This window comes from Podarcis melisellensis (assembly GCF_964234715.1).
Source record: "Podarcis melisellensis genome assembly, chromosome: 4".
In the NCBI taxonomy this organism is placed as follows: domain Eukaryota; kingdom Metazoa; phylum Chordata; class Lepidosauria; order Squamata; family Lacertidae; genus Podarcis; species Podarcis melisellensis.
The window spans coordinates 42,200,363-42,223,076 of NC_138531.1; the positions used below are offsets into that span (position 1 = coordinate 42,200,363).

The window sequence follows — 22,714 nt, forward strand, 5'->3', positions numbered from 1 at the left end:
TATATTCTTGCAAAGGGTACAGGACTAGATGGAACTCGTTTCCAAATTAAGCCTAAACTTCAATTATTGAATCGCAATCTATGCACACAATGTTTTTGAGAGACAGTACACAGCAAATGTGAAAAAGCCAGTGCTTTTTTTTCTTTTATTGAAATACTGCCCCTCAATGAGGCCAAACTTAAGATTCACAAAACGTTTAGGAGTATGCATCCTCCTGCGTCTCCCCAGGAAAAAAAGCACTGGAAAAAGCTATCACAGTTACTTAAACTTTGGGGATGTCTTTTTAAGTTAGATGAGTTACAGAAACTGCACAATCCAAACACTCACATTTTTACAAATTAAATGCATAATTTAAACACTAAAATACAGTGTCAAGTATCTATTCCCAGATGGAGGAGGACATCCAGTAATATGATGAGTATCTCAATCTATTCATAGTAGAAGCATGGTTATGCTTCAAATAGCCACAAGGGGGAGTTGCATTCTCCGTTTTGAATAGCCCAAAACTTCAGAATGTAACTGGTACAGATAAATATCTATGAAAAGAAGAAAAAACAAAATGGTAAAGCTCCAAAAGGAATCTCGGGCTTCACTGATGCGCAGTTTAGAAACACAAATTGGAACACCGTCTTTGCCAAATCATTTTCAACGTGAAGGTAGATCTACCATACATGATATGAAGCGACCTGGAATATATTTTTGTAGCTTGTAATAAGATTATTTTAATCAAGTGTATGATTTTTTTATTATAGGATATAATACATTATTCAGTAAAATATTTCCATATCTGGTAGGAGTTTATCAAAGGCTGAAATCAAGAGACGTTCTTGCTTAATTCAGGAAGTTCCACTGTGATAGGCAGGGTAATGGTCTTCATGGACCTGATGTGGCCTTGACACACCATGTAACTGCTTAATCCTTTTCAATTAGTGTGCAGGAGCTTTAGCTGCTTTTATCAGTCTGAAGTCAGTGGTAGAAAACATTTAAGGAAAAGCATATGAATTTAAATGGTATATTGATCACCACCTCTGAGTAACAAAGAATGCAAAAGTTGTTCAGTGGCAGGATTCCACACTGCATTTCCTTCACCCTCCACCTTTCAGAGCTACCTTTGTTCACTTTGCAAAGCAAATGACCACTGTGATGGTCATGATATATAGTTTGTTCGTCTTTTGGCGTTAAAAATACATAAAATATATAAAACACCAATATGAAATACAAAAATCAATCTAAAAACTATGTATAAATAGAAATAAACAATAGATGGATAGAAAAGTAAGTGCTTTAGAGTATTTCTGCATTCATGATCATACTGTTTTTAATGGCAGAAATGCTTTGCCACCTCCTGTGGAGAAGCAATATGCTTAAAGCTTCCAAGGCACTATCCTTCCAAAGGTGGCACACTGCTAGGGTGCTATGTTTTCTTTCATGGCGGAATCAAAGTGCCGCTTCCCATCCAAATACAGCATGGATTCTGAAAGACAAGAAAAAGCAACTAAGTCATCTATATGGATACTTCTCAAACTTCCTAAGATTAAGTGGTCAATTAGTAAGACATGCTCGAGTCAATTTTTCACACTTTTTCCTTGCACACTGGGTTTAGCCTGCTTGTTTCCAAAGTTGGAATAAAAGTTTTACTCTGTCTTCATTGAGAACACTTTCATCGTTCCTCCTTTCATTTAGGTTAGTTCACACAGCACAGACTGAAGAAATGGGCAGATTAATACCTTAAAATAACAAAAAAATGGATAGGAACTGTGGACCTAGATACACACAGTTTGAACTACGTTAGTACAAAAAACTGAATGCACAAATTACCGTGTTGGCCTGAATGTAAGCCACACTTTTTTCCAAATTCCGACCATGAAAAGTGCAGCTTAAATTCGCAACCTTACACAAATTGGCTTTTACGATATCTCTGCTGAAACAGACATACGGTAAAACAGAACTGCTATGAGTGCCTGTGAAATTTTAAGGGAGCGGCTTATATTCGGGCCAATACGGTACTATACAATTCTCTAGGCTACCTAAATGAACCCAGAAGGAGAGGCGATGAGAGGAAAAGGGGTACTGGGGTGGGGGACAACCAGAACAGGAAGGAATCCATCCTGGGCCCATGATCCTATAATACCATTACTTTTGCACTGCAGCATGCAATATCATGCACTGTGTGAAGCTTCCAAAATAGGTACTCACCACCATATGTTCTGGGAACAATACTTGGTATCTCATTTTCTAACATAAATGTGAAGTGGAAGACATTGGTTGTATGGTGCACTCTGGTAGCTGGATCGTACACCTCACTGTGCACTCGAACCTGGGCATTATTTTTTTCAGTATAGCATACCTTTAAAACAAAAAAGAGCTACTATGGGCCTCCAAATTCAGAACTGAACAAGGAAGACACAACATTTTAATATTTGAAAAGGAAAGCCAGTGATTCTCTGACTTGTTTTTGCTCACTTTCAGGGACAGTCAAATGATTTATACCAGTATGATCTATTAAAATGGTTTCAGTAAAATAAATCCATTACCTGGGCAGAAAGTAGTAGCAAAGATCCAATTTCAACTGGTTTTTGAAACATGATATCATCTACAGCTACCACGTAAGGCCTGGAGTTTCTGGAGCGGAGGAAAATAATACATTTGTAAAAGGGGAAATGTAGGGAACACTGTGTTGTAACATGAAAAAACATGAGAAATCAGAAACTACATAAAAGCTTATTTTTGTGTATAGATGTCACCTGCAATTAGGAAAAGGCTTTAAATAATTATGTTTTATGAAAGAAAGGGGTTAAGACCAGCTGGCAGTTCCTAAGACGTTTTTCACTGTGCAACTTAGTGATACTCATTTGTTATTTGAGATTTCACTAACTCCTACAAAATTAGCCCAAATGTCTTTGGATACATCAATTTACAGCTGCATTCCACAAGCTGATGCCCCCCAGATGTTGTTGAACTCCCAACTAGCACCTGCCATCACCCCCGATAGTGAAGGGAAATGGCAGCTGTAGTTGGGCAACATCTGGAATGCACCAAGTTGGTGAAGGCTGCTGTACTGAATCTGTAAAACAAATCACTTTACAAGGTTACGTGGCCTCTTCCCTGCTCACATGGTACTGATCTGAGGGTGAAAGAGGAGAAAGATGCTCTTCCCATTTATAGCCGAGAAGGAGGAAGTCTGGAGGGAGAACCAAGTGAACCCCTGCCCTCTTCCCCTACCCACACGCTCCCAAAAGACTTGCCGGGCTTTAAGACCTACAAATATTACCATCCTGCGACTTACCCATAGCTGTAGGCACAAGCCCATCCAAGTTCATATGCCTTCCTCATGAGAAATCCCCCAAAGATTCTATTGAAAATGTTGCGTTCCTACAGTAAAAAATATTCAGTGGTGAATGATGCACCCTTACAGAAAAGGTGGCCTTAAAACGTATCTTTATTTCTGGTTCTCCATCAAACTAGCCATAAAACAAGTAATTAGCAATTTGTGCTATTGGCAACGTAACAAAATGCATAATCTGTGGATAGAATACAATATACTGTGTATCACTGAATCATACCATTTGTAGAGGTGGAAGGGACTCCCAATAGTCATTGCAGCCCAACCAACTGCAATGAAGGATAGTGAGAACTACCAACTTTTTGTGCCAGTCAAATTATGCTGGTGATAGAGGAAATTTTGTCCAGTGACAGCAGGGAAATTTGGGCTGCCAACACAGTATACATTTAAAGCAAATGCAAACAACATTCTTCACCCCCGAAGGATGCTGAGGACTGATAATTGTAACTCTGTGAGGGGTAAAATGCAGCTCTTATGATTCTTTGTACTTTAAATGTAAAGTACATATGTAGCTTTGGTGATAAAAGCATTTTGGATCAAGTGAGAAATGCAAATCAATGATTAAAGCGGTGAGGAAGAAAAGAGAGCAATGGAATTATATCATCGATCCAGCTATCAATACGCTCTAATCACATGTCAATATGCAAGAGGTATTTTACATATTCCTCAGCAATTATTATCAAGCTTTACTCTGTGACTGTAACCAATTAGTGGGGACAGGAAGAGGAACGGGCACAAGACTGCAATATGTACTGAGCAGCTGGTACCTTTTGCTTAAAACACATTGGCAAAGACCTGAACCTAGTCCGTAGGTTGTTGCATGCTCTTTCATGGCCGTAATACACAATGACACGGAGGTGGAGTGCCTGGAGGAGGGCAGGGATAAAAAATGGATTTCCTAAGTATGTCAACGAATGTGCTAACATTTACTGGAAAGCTGCTCAACATCTCTGGCAAATACACTGCCAGCAGCCATGAACCAATAATGTTCACATGATATGCTTAGTGGGACCTCCTCTGCAGTGGGAAAGAGCTTCAGAATAATACAGCTAGGAAGCCTTCTTGTAATGCTACAATTAAAAATTAAGCTGACTTTTGAAGGTGACTCACAACCAATTGTGCGACTACGAAAATCTATCAAGACTACTTACTTACTTACAGGGATAGATACCTTCAGAATGAAAAAAAATTGCAATTTCTATCGTATAACCGAAGCACCATCAAATATCACAGCTTGGATAAGGAGTCAAACATCTATTTACCAAGAGCAAAACAAAACACACCCCTAACACATTCATGCTATAGCTCTGCAAATACCTGAGGATGGCAGATTTCCAGACCCTTCAGTTTTGCATCTTCCATCCACACTGCGGTGGGTGGCAGCAGCCGACTCCGAAAACTCACCGTCCTATTAGAAGAGGAGAGTTTAGATGCTGTCTCAGCCCAACGTTACGAAGCAAAGCCCCTGCTTAACCTACACCTGAGGTTGTCTGAATGTCACTCCCCCCATGTCTCCCACATAGTGAGACAACAAGCAGCACTTTAACTAATGGGGCCTCCTGCTGCTGCCGCACCGCCGGAGCCCGATTTCTGTTCTCATCCTGAAGCAAAGTTCTTAACCTGAAGCACTATTTCTGGGTTAGCGGGGTCTGTAACCTGAAGCGTATGTAACCTGAAGCGTATGTAACCTGAGGTACCACTGTACCTCTCTGGGTTCCCAACTGGAGGAAGAGTGATATAAAACGCAAATAAATAAATGTAGGATCTCCTGGCCTGGGCATTCACTTCTACACAAGGCAAAAGAAGGGGAAACAACATCTGAGCAGCCCTTTTTTCAATGCCTGAAATAGGTACATGCTGAGAAATGATAGAATAACAAGTTGCCACCTTTAAGAAGATTCAGACCCAAACAGAAGTAAAGTTTGTAAAAGCATTCATTGCCACGCCACCTACCTTGGGTCCAGTGTATTAAGAAATATGTCATGTACAATGTTTCTTTCTTCTGCAGTGGGAGCCATTTTTAGCAAGGAAGCCCTATTGGAATCAACTCTTCTGGTCTTGTTTGCTAACCAAGTAAATGAAAATGAGCAGAAAAATTACTTGGTGGAAATAAGTTTCCAATAACTGTATCCAGCCCCCTCCTGTTTCAAAACTATTAATGACACATTGGGTCAGCAAAGGAAATTGATCAGTGGTAGGTTTGGGACAGCCAAAAGAAAATATTTCTTCACCCAATGCATAATTCACCTGCGGAAGTGGCCAGCATATCATAATGATGGCCACTGGCTTCCATGGCTTTAAAAGGATATTTAAGGAAGTGAAATGGAGTGGACAGGCTTGTTACAAGCCAACTGGGACAATTAAATTCCTTCTCCTAGTATCTATTAATCATGTTGATCTTCCACATATTCAATACTTGTAAGTGCAGAGCTGGAGGGAGAACCCTGAAAATCCATCTTTAAATGCCCTTTATGAAATGGGAGAATGGACCACAACCAGAAACTCTTCACAACCCCAAGGAATGCATTACATACCTTCTCCTTCCTTAAAGATTTTTTCCTCTTCTGGACTTTCAAGAATCAGTGGGTTCACAAATGCTGGCCTGTGAATAAAGGGGAGGAAATAAATGAATGCACCAGCGTTTGACTATCACCAGAAGCAGCTTTCCAGGCGGGACAGAGCTAGCTTCCTGGCAGAGGCATCACTGTCACTTACCAAGAGGGAGAGGGGTGAGGAGGCTATGCAGCCCACCAGCAGAGCCAATGCAGCACTTCCACCAGTACACTGGCATAACCCTGATCTCTCCCCACTTTCCAGTAAGCAGCAGTGGTGTCAGGAAGCTAGTGTCACAGCTCTGCCCCCACTGGGCAAGCAGCTCTCTCCTCTTTTGTCCTCCCTTCAGCAAAAGACTTTACCACTTGTCACTGTACAATTATTCCCAATGGTCTACTGAAAGCCTTACCTTTTGTTTTCTGGATCACGGGCCACCATGACAAAAGTTGCATCTAATACAGGATGATAGGCACCATCGTGAAACTAAAAGAAAATAATGGAAGGGAAATCATCTTTAGCAAACTAGTCTTGTTCCTGCAAATAATGTAATGAAGATCTTGATGTTCTGCCTTCATAGTGGCTTGGTTTACACACATTAAACGATAGCTAAATACAAGGTATGGTTTACTGGAAACTGGGGCATTGCATTACTCTCTCTCTCTCCAGCTGCACCATCAGAAAACAAATCAGTGTTCGGCTTGTTGTTCTGCCCGAACCCAGGCTCATGGTTTCTTTCTCCCAAAACACACGCAAGCAATAACCCAAGAACAAACCTTAATTGCCAGCTAGGGTTTGTTTGGAGAGAAACAAACCAAAAGCCCAGGTTGGGACATCGCAACATGTCAGATTTCCTGGTGATGTGACAAGTGCAAAAGCAGAGCAGAGAGAACTTTGCAGCAGCAGGTGCACGTTCACATTAAACCAGAGTTTGATTTTAACTGTGGTTTAATGCCATATGTGAACCAGGCCCTTGTTTTAGAACTCTCAGGCACTCATAAAGTGTATTACTTTTTATATGGAAAAATTACAACCTGAAGCATGTGCATCTTTACTTCCATTGATGTCCTTCCTACCCATGAAACATTCCCAACGAACTTGATATCACAATCTGGACGAATATCCTGCTTCCATAATCCTAAAAGCAAACAAAGAGGAGTCAGAGCATAGACACTAAAGATAAGTAACTAAAACCAAAAACTTAATTTCTCTAGCTCAAGAAAGCTAACTTACCTCTGGTTATCTATTACAAGTCAGAAAAAGTGCCCATTTTAACCCTTAAAGCCCTTAATGGCTTGGGACCAGGATACCCAAAAGACTGCCCTTGCCCCCCACCCCTTCAGATCCTTTTTAAAGGCCTACTCTGGGTGCCACCAGCAAGAGAAGTGAGCTGGGTGGCTACTAGGGAGAGGAGCCTTCTCAGACGCCAGCTGTAGAATGCTCCCTAGAAAGGTTTGCCAGGCACCTTCTTCAGGTCAAGCAAGATGCAACAGGAAGTGAACATTTGCCACAGAAAATGGCTGCAACACATTTTGCTGCCTTTCCTCTTGGGGCAGTATCTAACTGGGGAAATGTGTGACCTGATATTTCAGCACTGCCCTGCTCCACATCACTGATTTGAGTGTGGGGGAGAAGCAGAGGGGGCGGAACTCATGACATAATAGACATAAGAAAGGTAAAGGGACCCCTGACCATTAGGTCCAGTCGTGACCGACTCTTGGGTTGCGGCACTCATCTCGCTTTATTGGCCGAGGGAGCTGGCATACAGCTTCCGGGTCATGTGGCCAGCATGACTAAGCCGCTGCTGGCGAACCAGAGCAGCGCACGGAAACGCCGTTTACCTTCCCACCTGAGCGGTACCTATTTATCTACTTGCACTTTGACATGCTTTCGAACTGCTAGGTTGGCAGGAGCAGGGACCGAGCAACGGGAGCTCATCTCGTCGCAGGGATTCGAACTGCCGACCTTCTGACTGGCAAGTCCTAGGCACTGTGGTTTAACCCACAGCGCCACCCGCGTCCCATAATGGACATAACAAGTTGTTAAAATGAAAGGAGGGGCATGGAAACACAGGTGTTGTTCTGGAAGCAAATGCACATTTACTGTAACATCTGTCGGCCTGAAGAAAATCTTATCCAAAAGAGGTGGAGCAGTTATCTCCTGCCCTTTCCCCCAACATTTATGTCAAAATGAAGCCTAGCTCTTTTTACCCAACACAGCGAGCACTCCTAGTTCAAGCATTAAGTTTTTTAACAGATCCAACAACACCGTACCAATTTTATCCACCAGCGCTGTAACAATCGACAAAGGAGACATCTGGCCAGCTTCATGCTTTGTGTGTGTATAACAAATCAGAACTGTAGAGAAAGGATGAAAGAGACTGCATGATTTATTCTCTGTATTTAGTTTTTTTTTATGAAAGGGAGTGCAGTAAAATTTTTACAATGTGGTATTTGTGTCATTCCAAGAATAACACTTGACGAGTTCAAACAAACAAGGAACATGCATGAAAATGTCTCGTTCGCAAATGTAATTAAAATGGGTTCATTCAATCAGTCATGTGAAGAGCTCCAGTGGATGCACTGCACCACCAAAACACAAATCCTGGCTTGGGAAAAGGTTTCTGAGATTTTGGCAGCCCTTGTTTCTGGATAGTCGTGCTTTGCATCACAGACTGGCTGCCTTCTCTAAGGATCTCAAAAAATCAAGGAACCATTCTCTCTATTCACCACCCTTGCCATAGCAAGGGAAGATTTCCCATCTAGCTCCTGCAGGTTGAGGGCATTCATGAGCACAACTCATTTAGGTCACATATGTCACTCTTCACTATTTGAGCATTTACACAGGAACTGCAAAAAAAAAAAGGGGGGGAAGCCCGAGTCACTCACACGCCTTTCTCTCGCATCCCAGTTCTGTGTAATATCTGACCCCAGAATTCTAATTACCCAAATTAATCTGACTACCGGATCAATGAAACTGCATGGCTGTTACATACCTCCTAAGCTATCAAGATCTTCAAGAATTCGGCCAAACCTACCAAGGTTAAAATGGTACATGGTAAGATTACGTTGCAAGATACTGGGACGAATCCAACATAGTTCTATGACGGTGTTTTTAAAAAATGTACAATCTGAAGTTTTAAAATTTATCATTAAACATCTCAATAGTTTGATCCTTTAAAATTCACATATAATAATTAGGAGAGCCAGGTTGGGGGGCAGATTTTTAAGTCAAAATGGTACATAAGATAACAGTGCAAATGGTAAGGCACCAAGTAGGAAGATATTCATTCTATTAAAAAGGCAACTGATTTTACCTGACAGAGTTGTGCACGTTCAGATATTTTTCTCTTATTTCAGGTTGACTTCCCAAAGGCAGGATAACTTCTATATAGCTGTCTCTCATTTTCCTAGGGGGCAGGTCAGCTTGGTTTTTTGCAAGGAGAGTATGTAAAGCTTTTCTTTCATTCATTGCTTGCACATGGTCTCTGGAGGAAAACAAATCAGATGATTCCGGGTGGACACAGCTTGCAAAATGTAATACAAGTTTACTAGAATAGAGTTACGTAGCATAATGTTTAAGATCAAGATCTTTGAGCTGGAAAATCACCAGTTCAAATCTTGGGCCCACCTTGAACCTGGTTACAGCCTAAGGTAAGCACTATCAGATTCAAATCATTTTTGTAATTTAGGGATAATAATAATTTACTTTCTCTGAAGGATTTTTTTTAAAGGAATACTAAGATAATGCATATAAACTATTAACATTTATGATAAGTATTATCATAATCATCACCATCATTCCTGTAGGGGCAAAGACCCTCAGAGTTTCAAGACAGCTGGTTAAATCTCTGAAAGAGGACATTCCAATCAGGTCTGTTTTATTCTGAAATGCAACTATCAAAAAATCAAAGAAAGCTTTGCATGTGTCATACCTCCAATTGGTAGATGCTCCCACTATCTCCCTCAATCTATTTCGCACTGCAACACAACAAAAGTCAGAAATATTTGATGCATTAACTGACCAAAAGGGTACTACTACCCTCCCAAGAAGCAGAAGAGTAAGCAAAGTCATGCAAAAGAGAAGATGAAAAGCAACAGCTGGTGAAGTTCATTCCTGCTATCAGGGGATACACCATTATAACCACAGGAGACTATGACAGTTTTTACAACCAAAAATATCCAACTGATCCTTGTGACTTGTGTGTGTGTGTGTGTGAGTGAGTGAGTGAGTGAGAGAGAAAGTCAAATTTGACCCAGCAAGAAAGTCTGCACATTCTAAAATGAATGTGCAAGTTACTCAGTCTACGTTCATAAATTTCTGTATTCATGTGCCCTGATATTATAAGGGAAACCCATGAACAGAGCCAAGCTTCCATGTGCCTAGGCAAAAAGTTGCCGCTACATATCAGAATGCTCTTTGCCATTGAACAAACTGGATGGATGACACTTTTGAGGCAGGCTGCGATATGGATCCCCATGCAGGGCCATTGGCAGTTGTGTGTTACCTCAGTTGGCTCAAGGCTAATACATCTAGTCATCAGAGCAAGTAAATCTAACAGTCCAAAAGACATGCACCCCTCAAATCAATTAAAATGGTACATGTAAACTGGATGACCTAAACAAACCCAATCTTTTTGCTCTAATTATGTCAGCTGAGCTCAACTCACAGAGCCAGCAACAAACCTGGGCAAGGTTTTATGGCACTACATATCACTAGAATATTAATCATTTTGTATTTAATAATGTACAACCATGTCAGAAGAAACATCAACTATGTACTTGAAATTACTGGAGGTCCAGTGCACTTTTCTTAAAGTACAGGAGTCAGAGGACTCTTCTTCCAGATCAACTATAATAAACACATGCAGTCCACCTAACATACCAGGGCAAATTTCAAAATTTGTGGTCCAGCCTTATTTTTCTAGGCACTCAAGACAGAATCCAGATTCCACCTGCTACTATCATATATATTCTAGAACAGGGATGGCTCACCTGTGAACCTTTAGGTGTTTGCTGTACTGCAACTCCCATCGTTCCTGACCACTGGCCATGTTGGCAGGGATGATGGGAGTCAGAATTCAACAACATCTGAAGGTACAGCAGTTAGCCACCCTGTTCTAGAGCACCTCTGCTCTAGACCTATTTTCATCCTATGTATGGTCAGATTGGTGTGCTTCATGTATACATTTTGAAATTTAAGGAGTGGCCCGCTTTTGCTGCCCTCAGTTTTTCAATCCATGATCTGAGACAGTAGCTTCACTTCATCTCATGGTAAGGCCAACACTGACTTCCATCCATAGGCTGTGTTTACAGTACATCTGTACAGCAGTGGTCAATACTCCTGAAGGAATGTCCTTGTGTTTAGGGTACATCTGTACAGCAGTGGTCAATACTCCTGAAGGAATGTCCTTGGGAGCTGCAGGTATTATTTCCTATGGATCAATATCACCCCTCTGCAGGAATCAGCCTATACAGACTATTCTGCCATCAACCCAGTAGGACAAGTAGGGAAGCCACATCAACCAGATGTTCCTTCTGTCTGGACTGTAGGGATCAGATGTTCCCTCCCCAAGTACATTCAGTCTTAAAAAACAACAACCCACAATTATACACGTTTGTATTTCTTTTGCGCTATAAAAGAAGTAACATTTCTTGTTAAACACTTTTCCTTTCTCAAGTGGTAGGAGATTCCAGAAGCAGCACCACAGGTTTTTGTTTCCTTTGCACAAGAGAGAATTGGAAACTAATGTTCTTATTCAAGCAGAGCTTAGTGGAAACAAGCTGACCCTTAAAATGGGAAACACAATCACTAATCCTCAGGTTTCCACAGAGCAACTGTATAGAGTGGGCCCCTGTAGTTCCTTCCATGCTGCTTCTGGCACAGCTAAACTCAAGCTCAAAAACCTCCCAGTATCTCTGTGATTCTTCATTGTTCCCACATTCAAACAACAGCATTTCTCTGCTCCTCTACTGCCTAAATCCAAAAAAAGGGAGATATTTCCAGCTATCAAGGAATATGACTTCTTTTTTTCTTGATGGCCCCAATAACACAATAATTGTCTGGTGTTGCTCATTCGCAGTAATTAGCCTAACGGTATCAAAACAACCCAATTTTCATATGGTAAAGTGGTGTTGCTCAACTATACAAGCTGCATTGTTTGCTTTCCTTATCTTTCTGTGAGCTGATATGCTACTGCTGACCACAACTCATTGACACATAGCACCAGCTGGTTGTCCTTCAGAAAGCTATTTGCCCCTTGAGAGACAGAGATAATTCATCCTTAATCATGGATATTGCACCACTGTTGAGGAGTGAAATTGCTTCCCCCCCAACACATCTGTTCTGCTTACGTCTGTCCAAATTGGGGAAAGACTGCCTGAAAGAAGAGTTACAAGCTGTATTACCCTCACGCGCAAATATGGAAACAGCATTCCAAATTACTACAAATGAAGTATTTTAAGACAGTGCACAGGGGGGTGCCTTATAGAGTCACACCACTTGTCCATCTAACTTAGTACTATCAACATTTGAGTAGCAGTGGCTCTCCAGGAGTTCAGGCAGGAGTCCTTCCCAGCCCTACCTAGAGATGCCAGGGATTGAATCCAGAACATTTTGCTTGCAAAGCAGATATGCTATCGCTGAGCTACTGCCCTTTGTTCTGTCAAACTCTTATTAAGGGAAGTACCTATAATTGGTTAGGTGTTGACTAGCAATGTCCCTATAGGCCCATCTGGTAAACTGTTAAAGGAAATGGGGGAAAGAAGTCATTGTCCTGAAGTTTGAACTTTAGGAAAAAGTGGGTAGCAACGGTATAGAGCCGAGTAAGGAAAACAAAACAAAAAAGTAGGACTGAGGCAAATCCTCACACAGGGACTAGGAATAAGAGGTTGCATGTGTATGATTGGACCCATATTTATTTCTAAAGTATTACAAAATGTCACGCTTACCAACCTCTCTTTTTCTTATGTTGGTCTGTAAATGACACTTTGAACCATTGGAAGGACATGGACTTAAGAAAGCTTTGGAAAACTGGAAATCATGAGCCAGGGATTTAAGAGGCACAGCTTGCTCACCAGTTATTTGAATACAGGGTTCTAGATTCAACATAAATCTGTACAAGTCCCTGGGTATTTGTCTTCTGATTTATTGTAAACATAAATAACAGCACAAGATGCAGGCATACGGAGATGATATTTTGATTTAAAAGACATGCTTTATTTGCTTAGCAGTGTGATCCCCTTTAGTGCCACCAACAACGCTAACTTGCAACTGGTGCCAGAAAATATTAATGTGTATATTTCATTAACCGTCCAAAAAAGAAAGATAGAAGCAAGATAAAAGCAGATATATAGCCATATTAAAATGCATACAGGTTACCACAACACACCATTATTCACATGAATGGGTGAATGTCCTGTAAAGTAGAAAAAGCCATTTAGATTATCAGTGTCGTAAAACACAAGGCAAAAACCCTAATTGCATAGTTTTCCTGGGCATTTTGGACTCAGTCACAAAATGCAGAAGTGTATGCACAAGTGTGCTAACATATGATTTAAATCTGTTGTGCTGATCATTTATTTCTGTGCTAAAGTTAAGATGTCCTTCTGTTTGTTTTCCAAATGTACATAGCACTGAAGTACTCAATAGCTGTGTCTGCTTCCTTTATCTTCATCCTCTATTCCACGTTTCTCATAACTATTATTATAGTTACATCACACAAAGTATAATAAAAGCACAATGACTTTCAGTAAGATTCCTAAAATCTAAATTAAAAAAGGTAACAAAATTGTGTATCATAGATAAAACTGAACAGAATGTCTCCCATGTGCTAGACTGGGGTATTGTAAGAGAGAAAGAAATTTTATTTCATCAGTGGTGGGTCTGCCTGCAAATGCAGACATTCTAGGCTGCAGTATACAGAATAATAACAGACGTGGTTAGACAACTACTTAATTCAAAACACGTGTTTGCACTTTTATCTGTTATGGATTGCATAATAAAATGTTATAAGGAACTGGTGTTGATGATGCAGGCCACTGCCTGCATGGAACTAGCCAGTCACTGTAAATTGTGGGAAAGTTAAGATAACAGGACTGGTTTGCTAGACTGTGTTAGACTTTGGTAATATGGCACCTTGAGCCGGGACAAAATTTGGCACACAGCCCTTACATATAATAGATGGGTTTTATTGTGGTTGTTATTGTTATTATTTTGCGTCCCCTGCACTGCCCTAAGTCAAGCGCTGCTGAGGTACCCAACATTATTGAGACACCCCTCACCCATTGCAGCCATAGAGCAAGGCCATTTTATAAAAAATATAGTTTCCCTTCTTGTCACATGTAAATGGGGATGTTGATGCAGAGAGGCCTCAAGGTCCCTGGGTATCATTCTGGAGGGTCCAGTTTTCTTCCACTAAGCAATTTGGTGCTATGGAGTGATGTGCTTCTAATGACAACTCACTGTGTTTGTTGCTTTTACTTTCTGTTTACTGCTGGGAAAAGTTACACTAAGAACATATTTGTTTCGAAAACAGTTCCCACATAAATAGAAGCCCAGTTACAGCTATTACTGCTATAGATGCCACTAAACAAACAGATCAACCTTTCTGGTCGTATTCTCACACCTGCCTGCAGCCCAGTTACATTACCTTCCTCCATAGTCTGGGAAACCTGGGAGCCACTGGTGGAGGAGGTCAGCATCCTGGCCAGGGCAGGACACGCCTTGCTTAATGAAAACCATCTGCATCAAAAGGAGAATGAATACTGTCAAGAGCATGATATCATAGGTGGCATTAAAGGTGCAATCCTATACTTGAGATCCATGAAATGGGAGCCAGAGGATATGGCAGAAGTCCCACCTGGCTGGAAGTATGCAAGTATCACTACCAGAACAGAAATGCTGGCTGAAAGGCTAAAATGCAGGAAAGTTGTGGGCCACTGACAGCATTGCCACTGCTGGCCAAACAGGAAAGAACATTTTTGTCTTGCAGAATCAAAGTCTGGATCTAGGAAGAATAAGGTGTCACCACACTAAGAGGGCCACTGCAACAAGGAAGGGAGAAGTATACTTGCAATCACTCATTTCCTCCCACCCCACCCCATGAGGGAGGAGGCTGAAGCACCAACTGGTTGAGCTGGTGAGGCCACCACCACCACCCTTCTTCTTTACAACACCTATGGCGCATCCAGGTTGGGAACTCTGGCTGTTAACTGTTGCTCATTGCTTTGGGCTGTCCTCTGTATGCAGATCAATAGAAAGGCAGCACTAACCAGGATGTGCCTGGCTGTTTCTCAGTGGGGTTCTTAATTTACTGTACTTGCTCCAAGTGGGTTCCTGTACAATTGCATGTTCAATGGCTGTTATGCAACAGGTGAAGGTTTTCCTAACTTGCAGCTGAAACCAGAAGAGATCTTGCACCTGTTATCCCTGCTATGTGTCATGCCACTGACCCTGTTGGGGTGACCAACTGTCTTTCCCTTTCATGATCTGCCCCAGCCTGGACAATATAGGCTTTGGTACATCTGCTGGTTTCCTTTGTAGATAGGGATACCTTTCCCACATCCTAGTATCATCTAGCTTTAGCTAGCCTCACAAGGGGGTTTTCATGCGACAGCAGGGAAGTTGAATGGGTTCAGCAGCAGTGGCCGTTCCTCTCTCAACAAGGTGCTCCTGCCAGGCACAAGCAAGGAGCACTGAAGCATGTGGAGATGCTACCTTGCAGGGCTGGCCTGTCAGTGGTGGGGAGGCAAAAGCACAAACTGGCCAAGGCTATTGGCCCAAGCACACACACCCCTTCCTGTGTGCCCTGGTACTTTATGAATACACAGTTGAGTGTAGAATAACTTTTAACCTTAATACTTGGCCAAACGTTGCATTAAAATACTCAAAAAATAGTGGCAGAACTTCCACTCAACGACTCTGTCCAGAGTGACTCACTGGTGCCCAACCCCACCAAATTCTTCTCCTGGAATTAACAGTATTGGGTGGTCTTTCAAGTCCGCGATCCTAGTCACATTTACGCAGGTGTAAGTTCCAGGGAAACCAGGGAGGACTTTACTTCGGAGTCAGCGTGATTCAAACTGCACTATGCGCTGCTTCCTGCTGTCACGAGGCTAGTCCTCTGGAGCCCAGAGACGTATGCCGTGTCTAGTGCTTGTCTCCCAGGAAAAGGCGGCCCCAGACAAGGCGTACGTCCGAAAGCAATGCTTGGCTCCGGCCAGGTCTTCCCGTCCTGCCAGGGCGCAGGCCGAAGCGGGGAGAAAGGGGAAGGAGGGGCGGGCCTCCGCTCTCCCTAAACGGTCGCCTCTGCCTGGCTTTCTATTAACCCGCCTCGGCGCTGCCACTCGGCCCTGGAAGTGCCCCGCGCCTGCCTGTGCGGAGCCTCTTCCCCGCCCCGAGCCGGCTGGATGCAGACGCCGCCGCCGCCGCCAAGAATTGCCTTACCTCGGGGACAACATTTTGCTCCTTGCACAGGCTGCAGCCCGCCTTCCTGCGGCACTTGGGAAACCGCCTTGGCAGCCCTGTGACTCACTCTACCAAGGCACGCAGCAGCCACGCCTGGAACAGGAACTCGGCCCCGCCGCCTGGACCGGCAAGCTCTTCGGAGGGGTTGCTGGTTTCTGCGGCAGAACGCGCCCCTCTTCCCCGCAGTAGTTGCTCCCAAGGGCTTATCTCCGCGCTTAGGCGTCGGGTTCGTCCATTACATTCGGAGGAGCCGCTCTCGTTGACTTCGTCCCCCCTCATACTGCTAGGCTTGATTCTCCGGTGTGATTGCGAGTTCAAGGCCGTGCGGGGAGGGATCAATGGCACAAGTGGCGAGTTTGCAGCGCAACGCCACTCAGTGGGAACTTGCTCCCAAGTCAGTGTGCTTAGAGTGCCGTGATCTACTCCATAGTGAGCTAGATTCAAAATTAGGCTTTTTCTCACCCGTTCAACGCATGCATAAAGGCTGGAGTTGGGAGTTCAGTCCTTAAGGGAAGGCAATAGGGTGCCCTCCCATTGGACTCCCATGAGCCCCACCCCAGCCAGCATGGCCAGGAGGTTCTGGGAGTTGAAGTCCAGCAAGATCCAGAGGGCACCATATTGGTTTCATCACTGGGCTCCTTTTACATATTTATTTCCCACTTTATATATACAGTGGTACCTCGGGTTACAGATGCTTCAGGTTACGTGTTTTTGGGTTGCGCACTGCGCCGAACCCAGAAGCACCGGAACAGGTTACTTCCGGGTTTCGGCACTCGTGCATGCGCAGAAACATTAAATCGCTGTGTGTGCAGACGCGGCGCTGCGGGTTGCAAACGCTGCGGGTTGCAAATGTGCTTCCTGCACGGATCACGTTCACAACCCGAGGTTCCACTGTATACGACTTTTCACTCCAGTGTGACTTACCAAGCAAGTTTACAATTAAAATGCAATACAATATAGTCAATAAAATCTAGTCCTTAAAACCAAATCAGAACAGCACTGGAAGAAGGATGCCTGCAAGGTTCCTTCAAACCCCAGTGGGTCTTGCTGTTAGCCAGAAGGTTGGTGGTTTGAGCCCACCCATTGATGGCTGTGGACAGGAGTTCTGCATTGCGGGGGGGGTGTGGACTAGATTACCTTGGGATCCCTTCCAGCTCTACAATTCTATTATTCAAACACTGAAACAACAAAAATTGGCCCAGGAAAGCTTCATCCCATAATTTTATCTCAGAAAACGGGGGGTGTTCTCCATAGAGGTTTTGCCCCATTGCAGTGTTATTCCCAAAAGCCGTACACCCCACATCCCAGACATAAAATGGCAGCCATTTTGAGGCTGTGTACATATGCCTTGAAAACACCATTGAAACACATCCCTTCCTTCAAATAATTATGGTCATTGTAGTTTGCCTCTCAGAGAGCATATCAGTCCCAATGGCACCAGACAACAGTGATGTTGTCCCTTCTGCTGTTCTATCCTCACAGCTTCAGAAAGGTCAAGGTTGTTATTCTGGATTAATACAGAACACATTACATGATTTTTATATCAACGGGATTATTGTTATACATGTATTTTTAGTAGCAGTATTTCCTACATACCCCAACATCCATTTCTCTGGATTAACTTCCTCTGTCTCTTTCCAGAGTTTCTTTCCCATGTTAACTATTTTAGGAAGGATTAGTGGCTTTATAATACAATAATTGCTTTCTTTTTCTTTTAATTGGGTATGTGGCAGCATTTGAGTCCAAACTGTATAGCAATTAATACTGGAAAAATAGTTAATCTAAAAAACCAAATTGTCACTTTTGTGTGCATGCAGGTATCTGAAGAAGTGTGCATGCACATGAAAGCTTATACCCAGAACTAACTTAGTTGGTCTCTAAGGTGCTACTGGACTATTATTATTATTATTATTATTATTATTATTATTATTATTATTATTATTAATTTCAGTGGAAGCACTTTCATGATGAACTACTATGACTTAAAGCAAGCTTTCTCCTGTGGGACTCTATCCCCATTATTTCCCCATTCAGACCAGGACCAGTCCTCTTTCCATTCCAAATCACCAAATGTGCAATTTAGTTGTCCAGTTTAAACTGACCTTTAGTTTGATTTAGTTTGAATCCCAAATCAGACCAGTGTCCTGGCCTGCTAATTATAGCCCCATTCCTCAGAACAGAGCCATGGGGTTGAGTTCGCATGGGAGAATCCTATTTGAGAGAGAATAGCTCCCAGATTTAGGGATAAGTATCACAAAAGAAATGCCTCCTGCTGCAAGCATATGTTTTCTGATATGGTGTTCATTTGTTTGCTATGAATTATTGGTGTGTGTGTTTTTCAGATATGAAGATATGGGCTGGGCAGCATGTGAAATCATCCATGGATGCAGCCTAGCTGTGGAATGTGGATTAAGCATTTTTATATCTTAATCCTCAACATTGGCCTAATATGACACACACAAACACACCCCAGTTCTCAAGTGCAGCTGCACTGGTTTATTTGAGTTATGTGCATCCGGTTTTTGTAGCATGCTGTTCATGAGCGCGTCTGCATGTATTTCAAAGTTAGCAGTAATTCCCTCATAGAATACTTGTTAGTTTTAGTGGCGACTGCCCTCATGTTGAATGGCAGTGGCCCCTTAATTGTTTGCTCACTCAGGACTGCAAGGAGGGATGGTGTCTCAGGGTTCACAGATCAAATGGGTGTTGCTGTGAAGGGCATATGAGGCAGTCACTTGCGAGGAGGGGGCAGGAAGGAAGAGATAAGGAAGGAGCAGGACAAGGCATGTCCAGTGGCTAACTCACAGGACTGGTCTGTCAGGCCAAACAGGGTGAGCGGATCGTCACACGGTTTTCCAGAGGAAGGCCAAAAGGACTGGTTAGCGCTTGTACAGAAGCCAAACAGTTAGTGCATACAGTACTTCTCTTAACTCGTCCCTTTCTTGTGTTGGGTAGGTCCCTCTGCATGCAAAACATGGGCTATTCCACACACCCGGCAGGTCTTGTTTTATCCATAATGCTGTTCATATTCCTAAGGCTCCATCTGCACCATAGATTTCAGTTGGTACCATACCACTTTAAACAGTCATGGCTTCCCCCCAAAGAATCCTGGGAAGTATAGTTTGTTAAAAGTGCAGAGGGCTGTTAGGAGATCCCTATTTCCCTTACAGAGCTACAATTCCCAGAGTTCCCTGGGAAGAGGAATTGATTGTTAAACCACTCTGGAAAATCTCTGTGCAGGGGGAAAGAGGTCTCCTAACAACTTTCAGCACCCTTAACAGACTACACCTCCCAGGATTATTTGGAAGAAAGTGTTTAAAATGGTATGATGCTATTTTAAATGTATACTACAGATGGTAGAAGCAGAACTGAAAATGCACTTACCTACATAAGGTGTAGCAATTCCCCTTCCCTCTTCTCTTCCTAGAGGTAGCTGTTGGAGCAAGTTCAGCATGTAGCATGTCGGGGAGGTGCCCTTCCAATTCCACTACTGTTCCTTTTTTGTTCTGTGCATCCTTAAGGCAATCAAGAAGATATTTGTGGGTTTATTGCTCTAATGAAATTGCAAAGAGATGGTTAAAATGTACTGAGTTACTGCCATCACTTGAGTTACATAACTGCTTTATAATAATATCATTTCCCCTGTATGTATATATAGTAGTACCTTGGTTTACAACCATAATCCGTTCCAGAGGTCCATTTGTAACCCAAGGTGCGCTTTCACCAATGGGCCCTCCCAAAAAAATTGTTCATAATCCAAAAAAATGGGTTGTAATCCAAAAAACCGTTGCAAACTGGGGCACGCACTTCCGGGTTTGACGTGTTTGTAATCCAAAACGTATGCAAACCAATATATATGCAAACCAAGGTACCACTGTATATGGATGGTAGTGGGCTACAATGAGGTGGCTTTTTCTTTCTTGCTATACATGCAAAAGGCAAAATAAGGCCATATTTGCCACCACCTCCTTAGTGGGGCTGAAGCTCATGTCTCCTGCTCTCCCTGCTTCATATTGTGTTGCCTCTTCTTCCTCCCCTTTGAGGCTGTATGCACACTAGTAGCTTAAAACACATCACGGTTGTGTCCCACACCCTGTTTTTGAAGCTGGCATCTGCATATGCAGCGGCTGTCTCAAAGATACACATTTCAGCTTGTGACAGGAAAGTGTTGGCTTACCTTTTCAAATCAGATGGAGAGAATGCATGAAACAGCAGTATTTGTCAAGCAACTACTGTATAGGATAGATATGGATTGTGGCTAAAGTCATGTGTATTTTTTTTTTTACACCGCTACAAACACCAGCGGTGGGAGCTCACTGAAGCTAGACTAAATGGTAGCTGGTACACAGCCACAGTGTGTTGCTCTCAGAAAACAGTGCTCAGGAAAAGCTTTAATGAAACCGAATCCTTGCATGAGAGGTGTCTGGAGACTGGCCACACTAGAAACTACGCCACTGCGGCTGATGGAATGGGAACACTGTGGCATTGTGTTTCCATTGGTGCAGGTGTATGCGCAGGGGCCACGTGCCCAGTTATTTTTCAGTTTCTTGCCTCTGTATGTGGGTGGCAGATGGGTGTGGTTGCCAGCATGGTCCCCAGTTAATGGGCTGTAGTGTTTTTCCCCAGGATACTGGGGGAAATGTCTGCTTTTTTATGCTGTTTTTGGATTTTCTGTGATGTTTTCTCCTCCCCTTCTGGGCGAAGCATGCATAGGATGTGGCAGTTTATTTCTTTTTCTCTTCCCTCCCACACATGTAATTAGAAACATACAAGGTCATTTTTCCTGCTCTCTAATAAATTTTGTTCTTTTACCTATCAGGATGATCAACCTATGCCCCTCCAGATTTTGTTGAACCACCACTCCAAACACCTCAAACCACTGGTTACGCTGGCTGGGGCCGAGGTGAAGTTAAAATCACAAAAAAAACCCCAGAAAGCACAATAAATTTGTGGGTGTTAGGAATTTTACTTTTTGAAATATGGCAACCCTATTTCCCAGACCATACATTTATATATGTGGGCGAGGCTAACCATAGTTAATACAATCCAGATGGTGACTGCGTCACTGGCCATAATTTCCATCTCACTTATTAGTTTATAAACCTATAAAAAGTCCTAGAGGCCCCACATCTCTGCATCTGCCTAAAAACAAAAACAAATGGCCAAGCTGCTTGTACATTTATTAAAAAGAAGATTACCGTATAACACTGATTCCTCTCTGTTCGTTTCCTTAAAGCAAGGAGTTAGATGGAACAAGTCTTAACAAGATGGTTTCAACCTGTTACAACAAAGTTAAAAATTCACAAGCTTTGTAGGCAGAAGGTCCAGGGTTCTGTTCCTGGCACCTCCAGACAGGGTTGGGAAAGACTCCAGCCAAAACCCCTGGAAAGCTACAGCCAGTCAGCATTGACAATACTGGGGACCTGACATAGGTTTCTTTGCTCCCCTCCCTTGACCCAGCACCACTTCCTTGATCAAATTGTGGCCCTTCTCTGGCAGCTACTTTGAAGTAAAGGCAAAGACAATGAGAGATGTCACATAAGATATGTACCTTTAGGCAGTGCCATAGCTGGAGAGGGTGGGGCTAGCTGGTTTTTTTGCTCCGGGTGAAGCCTCCAGAAGGTCGCCATTGAGGCTTCCTGCCTGTGTACATGTGTGTGGAGGGTGTGCCAAGCAGAGTGTGTACCAAATAAGTGTTCCGATATACCAGACTTGCACAAAGCAGGTTTTTGTCTTAATTGTGTGGCCTGTGACCAGCCCACGGAGAGGTGCCTGGCCAACAGAACTAGGGGATTTGGTGATAGATGGCACCTAGCAAAACATTATCGCAGTGCACAGGTAGAGCCAAAACCCACCCACAAAATGAACTTCAATACCCTCATAGTTGGGTAGCATATGATTTATGTTGGATAAATCTTACCACATTAAGGGCTGATTGCTGTTTGTCCTGATTCCCCTGGGGGAAGCGAGGGGCAAACAGAGGAATGGATAAGCCCAACTGGGGATCAGGAAAATCCGAATTAAATGGGGGTGGGGCTTGGGCTGCCACGTGGATGAGAACAATGCTGTGCAGATGGTGTGAAAAACACGTGTGCATAGGATGCTAAACTGCCATATCTATTTTGTCCTCCCTTGTGAGCATATACATCAGTAGGTGGGATCATAGCCTTTGTGGAAGGCTGTGCCTCAAGGTGGGTTGCAAGGAGGTCAGGAAGCCTGAGACAAAGGCCCTCTCCTCTCGCTCCAGGGCGCGGTGATGTGGCTCCAGAAGGTGGCGGTCTCCGCACAGCCTTGCTTGCCTTTTCCCTCGGGCCTTGATGAGTCAGAAGTTTCCACCCGGCATCATTTCCTGGA

General features: G+C 43.1%; 1 protein-coding gene across 3 annotated transcripts; it reads right to left on the bottom strand.

The window, feature by feature from the left end:
• Nucleotides 1-364: 364 nt before the first annotated feature.
• ACOT9 (acyl-CoA thioesterase 9) lies at nt 365-16,877 on the bottom strand. 3 transcript variants are annotated; one of them, XM_081909213.1, is made up of 16 exons: nt 16,340-16,877; nt 14,544-14,635; nt 13,284-13,310; nt 9,828-9,873; nt 9,210-9,380; nt 8,889-8,926; nt 8,167-8,250; nt 6,928-7,031; nt 6,306-6,379; nt 5,878-5,945; nt 5,297-5,408; nt 4,661-4,751; nt 3,287-3,372; nt 2,535-2,622; nt 2,197-2,347; nt 365-1,474 (listed from the first exon to the last, which is right to left on the bottom strand). In XM_081909213.1, the coding sequence occupies exons 1-16, from the start codon at nt 16,351-16,353 to the stop codon at nt 1,407-1,409; spliced, it is 1,314 nt and encodes a 437-aa protein (XP_081765339.1). In that variant the 5' UTR covers nt 16,354-16,877; the 3' UTR covers nt 365-1,406. The 3 variants fall into 3 exon arrangements, with proteins under 3 accessions (XP_081765339.1, XP_081765340.1, XP_081765341.1); XM_081909214.1 differs by lacking the exon at nt 13,284-13,310; XM_081909215.1 differs by lacking the exons at nt 13,284-13,310; nt 16,340-16,877 and adding an exon at nt 15,954-16,184.
• Between the last annotated feature and the right edge of the window lie 5,837 nt (nt 16,878-22,714).

What these genes read in the sequence shown, in the direction of transcription:
- ACOT9 (XM_081909213.1), bottom strand. An exon ending in TTCCCAGACTATGGAGGAAG is followed by an intron (nt 13,311 to 14,543) that starts GTAATGTAACTG and finishes TCTACTTTACAG; the next exon opens with GACATTCACCCATTCATGTG. An exon ending in AGATCTTGATAGCTTAGGAG is followed by an intron (nt 8,251 to 8,888) that starts GTATGTAACAGC and finishes CTTTCTCTACAG; the next exon opens with TTCTGATTTGTTATACACAC.